Source organism: Zootoca vivipara, chromosome 6 (genome assembly GCF_965207765.1).
Source record: "Zootoca vivipara chromosome 6, rZooViv2.hap1.1, whole genome shotgun sequence".
In the NCBI taxonomy this organism is placed as follows: Eukaryota; Metazoa; Chordata; class Lepidosauria; order Squamata; family Lacertidae; genus Zootoca; species Zootoca vivipara.
The window spans coordinates 62,205,178-62,209,778 of NC_142589.1; the positions used below are offsets into that span (position 1 = coordinate 62,205,178).

A 4,601-nucleotide genomic window follows, 5' to 3' on the forward strand; every position below is an offset into this window, starting at 1 on the left:
CTTCACCTCAATGTTTAAAACCAGCTCTCGCTCTCTCTCTCTACTAATAACCAACCAACTACCTCACGAACTCTCACTAACCGACCAACTGACTACCAACTAACTCCCTCACAAACTGACTAACTAGGGGTGGGGTTTTTATACTCTGTCAGAGCCCTCCCCCTTGGGTTCTAACAGTTCTATTTGGATTAACCCTTAATAACCTGGCTTAATCGCCACATACCTTCTCCCATTTTCGGTTTGATCAGGAGGGGTACTTTTCCAAGTTACCTCCTGATCAAACAACACAATTTAAAATACAAGCATTTGAATCTACATTAAATATTCCTTACCTGTTTTCTATAAACACATCAACTTATAAAACAGCAAACTTTATCATTTAAGATGCAAATGTGTATCTTTGTACATGCAATAGAATACAGTTCAATTGACATGCAATACCGATTTGAAGCGTCTTTAGTCAATATTAGTCTCTGGCTTTCGTGATAAAGTGTCAGCCACAATGTTCATGGATCCTTTTACCGGCTTGACGATGAAGTCGAAATCCTGTAGAAGTAACGCCCATCTCATCAATTTGCTGTTGGTCTTCATGGATCTTAACCACTGGAGTGGTGAGTGGTCTGTACGAAGCACGAATGATCGTCCCAATAAGTATGGTTTCAGACGTTGTAGAGTCCATATGATTGCCAAACACTCCTTCTCTATGGTAGAAAGATGTCGTTCTCTAGGCAATAATTTCTTGCTCAGAAATGCAATAGGGTGGAGTTCGCCATCCGCTCCAGGTTGGCATAAAACTGCGCCAATTCCTGCGTTTGAAGCGTCAGTGTAAACTGTGAATTCCTTGCTGTAATCAGGCGTTGCTAACACAGGTTGTGATGTTAGTGCTGCTTTTAAAGTGTCAAAAGCTTTTTGGCAGCTGTCTGTCCAAACAATTGGATCCGGTAATTTCTTTCCAGTTAAACTGGACAAAGGTGCAGCTATATCGCTGAAATTAGGAATGAACTTTCGGTAGTAGCCCACCAGTCCTAGAAATGCTCTGACTTTTTTCTTCGTGGTTGGTGTAGGCCAATTAGTGATTGCTTCAATTTTTGCTGTTAAAGGTTTAATATGCCCACTACCAATCATGTGCCCTAGGTATTTGGTGGAGCTTCCCCCAATATTGCATTTGTTAGCCTTAATTGATAGTCCCGCCTTTTGAAGTCTTTGCAACACTAATTTCAAATGGGCTTTATGATCATTCCAGTTCATACTGTATATCGCAATATCATCCAAGTAGGCAATTGTTATATCATGTAAGCCATTTAATGTTTTATCCATCAGCCTTTGGAAAGTGGCTGGTGCATTTTTTAGTCCAAATGGCATTACATTAAACTCATAAAGGCCTATGGGGCTTTGGAAGGCTGTTTTCTCTCTATCTTTGGGGTCCATCCTAATTTGATACGGTAGTATCCTTTGGTAAGATCTAAGCTGGAAATATATTTACATCTGCCTATTGTCTCTATTAAATTGTCTAAACGTGGCATCGGGTAAGCATCAGACTTGATCACATGGTTTAGCGTAAACTCCCATCTGGTTTATTTAATAAAAGTACTGGCGCTGCCCATGCGCTTTCCGAGGGACGTATTATACCAGCAACACTCCATTGGCTACTCCTGGTTTATTACTGAATAAATGCTTAAATTCAAACAAAATCTTCTGTATTTCTGTTTGTTGTGACTGTTAGTTGTGCATCTAATTTCACTTCAGCTATTGTATTTGTGTGTGTGTCCCTTTCCCAACATGGTATTTTTTATGTCTTGGGGATCTTCCTTTATGGCATATAGTGTCCATCCCTCAGCCTTAAAATAAGGTTTTATCATAGTCACATGAACTACTCTCCTTCCATCACCATATTGTATGATATAATTGATGTCATTCATTTTGGCGATAATTTTATAGGGACCTTCCCAAGTTAATTGTAACTTGTTGCCTTATATGGGCCGAAGTAAAAGCACATCATTTCCTGGTTCAAACGTCCTCACGTGTGCCTTTTTATCGTACCACACCTTTTGTTTAGTCTGGGCTAGTTTGGAATTTTCCCCAGCTAATTGCATTGATCGTTGGAGGGTGTTCTGTAACTTAAATAAATAATTTACTACAGTCTCAGGGTCATCCTCCTGTTTTTCTTCCCAACTAAATCACAATAAATCCAAGGGAACTCAAAGGGGCTAAAGCCTGTGCTTTCTTGTGGAACAGCTCTGTATGCATATAATAGTGCTTGAATGTTATCGTCCCAATCGTAAGGATGCTCTGCTACATATGCTCTTATTATCTTCATCACAACTCCATTAATTTTTTTCGTCAAACCGTTACATTGTGGATGGTAAGCGGAGGAAGTTAAATGTTTTATTCCACATTTCTCCCACAGACGCTGCATCAGTCTGGATGTGAATGGGGTTCCCAGATCTGTAACAATTTCTGAGGCAAAACCCAATCGGCACATATAGTTTATTAAGGCAGAGGCTACTGTCTCTGTGTCTATATTTCTTAAAAGTATAGCTTCAGGGTATTTTGTCGCGTAATCCACAATAGTCAAAATAAATCGATTTCCTTTGCGTGTGGCTTTTGGAAGGGGTCCTACCAAATCGATCCCTAACCGCTGAAATGGGTTCGATATTATCGGCAAGGGACAAAGTTTAGCTCTTGTTTTATCTTGCCCACTTCCTTGCAGTTGACAAGTGTGGCAGGCCTTACAAAATTGTTTGATTTGACTCCCCATTCTGGGCCAATAAAATATTTGGGCTACCCTCTGTTTTGTGCGGGTTATGCCCATATGTCCCCCAAACACACTTCCATGAGCATGCTGCATTATTTCCCCCCTATAGTCTTGGGGTACCACTAGCTGTTGGTGTAGTTCTTCCCCTCCTCTCTGGTTTTAGAAACACTTCCCTGTATAACGGGTGCCAAACTCAAATTCATCGGGGGCCGCATCAGCAGTTTGGTCACCCTCAAAGGGCCGGTTGTATCTGTAGGACTATGTGTCCACTCTTTATTATCATAAATTATTGTCACTGCATTCAATTATTACTGTTTTTTGTAATAATGTAAGTAATAACTAGCTCTGAAAGCAGAAACATAGTCAGAATAATGCCAAGTAGATATTCAAATGTACAATTATTATACAATTTATTGAAAAATGATTTTTGGTAACAGACAGTAATTTTTTTTAAACATACAAATATTGCCAAACACTGTTTATTACACATATGGCAAACACAAGGCATTAACTTTTTAAAAACTTTTCTGACTAGATGGCTGACATCGTTTTCCTGAGGTCAGTCCATCGATGTCTGGCATTAGGTCTTGTGCTGTAGCAAATCCGCAAAACAGCATGGAGGTTATCATCAGTGATGCGTGATCTGAGCTTGGTCTTGTTCAGATTCATGACTGAAAACATCTGTTCACATAGATAGGTGCTCCCAAACATGGACAGAACACGTGTAGCTTGAAGTCGGAGCTGTGGCATCAAAGCAGGGGGGAGGAGACGGTAAAAGTCATCGACTGTCGCATCCTGGAACTTTGCTGTTGCACTGAAGTTCTATTAATTCCATTTGAAGGTGATGTGGTGCACTGTCAACATTGATGTTGAAGGGATTGGCAAAGCTGGTAAAGCTTAAGTTTTGTTCTTTAAAGTCAGAAAAGCGTTGATTGAATTCATCAATCAGCCGATTCACTTTGGTACCCAATCGAGCACATGAAAAAGTACCTGGGAATGAGGTTGAGATGCTCTGGCAGATAGGAAAGTGGTCAAGACTGTCTTTTTCAAGCTGTGACTTCCATAGGCGCAGTTTCTCCTGGAAAGCTGTTATTGCCTCATACATTGAGGTTATGACTTGTTTGCTGCCCTGCAGCCTCAGATTCAGTTGGGCGAAATGCTCTGTTATGTCACACAATATGGCAAAATAGCACAGCCAGTTTGGATCTGACAGTTCTGACAAGGGCTTCCCTTTACTTTGCATAAAAAGAGTAATTTCTTCCAAAAGCTCAAAAAATCTCTTGAGAACGGTGCTTCTACTCAACCACCTTACTTCTGTATGGTATGGCACATCTGTATGTTCCATGCCCACCTCCTTCAAAAATTGTTGGAACTGACGATGATTCAGACCCCGTGCAAGCAGAAAATTCACTGTTTTTGTGACTGTGGACATTATGTTATCCAGTTGCTGTGGAAGTTTGTCTTCTGAAGTTGTGGGGTGTGCCAAATGGTACCCCCCATCACCCTGTCACTGGGAGCGCACCACTCCCCCCCTCCCCGTTGCTACACCCCTGGTTATCATGCCTGATTTCTGTTTTCGTTCATTCCTCCTCCCAGTCTGGTTCAGATTGATATGGTCCATGTAATAGACACCAGTCAGGAAATGTCAGTGGCTTTGTTATCCTGTCCCGGGGGTCGATCCACGACATCTGCCGGGTGTTGTGGTCAATGTAGAAGACGCGCCTGTCATAGTTCCTCGCTTCCTCCCAGCCAGTGGGCAAAGGCAGCTCCAAGCTCACTCAGCCCACCAACGTCTGGTGGTGAGGAGGCTGTCCTTAGTTTCTTGCCTCCAGTTATGTGCATTTTT

The 4,601-nt window shown here is 41.6% G+C and overlaps 1 protein-coding gene across 1 annotated transcript; it reads right to left on the minus strand.

The window, feature by feature from the left end:
• Positions 1-3,533: 3,533 nt before the first annotated feature.
• Positions 3,534-4,187, minus strand: LOC148685370 (general transcription factor II-I repeat domain-containing protein 2-like). The gene has a single exon (XM_088671319.1). It carries the CDS (start codon positions 4,185-4,187, stop codon positions 3,534-3,536), a length of 654 nt encoding a protein of 217 aa, XP_088527445.1.
• Positions 4,188-4,601: the final 414 nt, after the last annotated feature.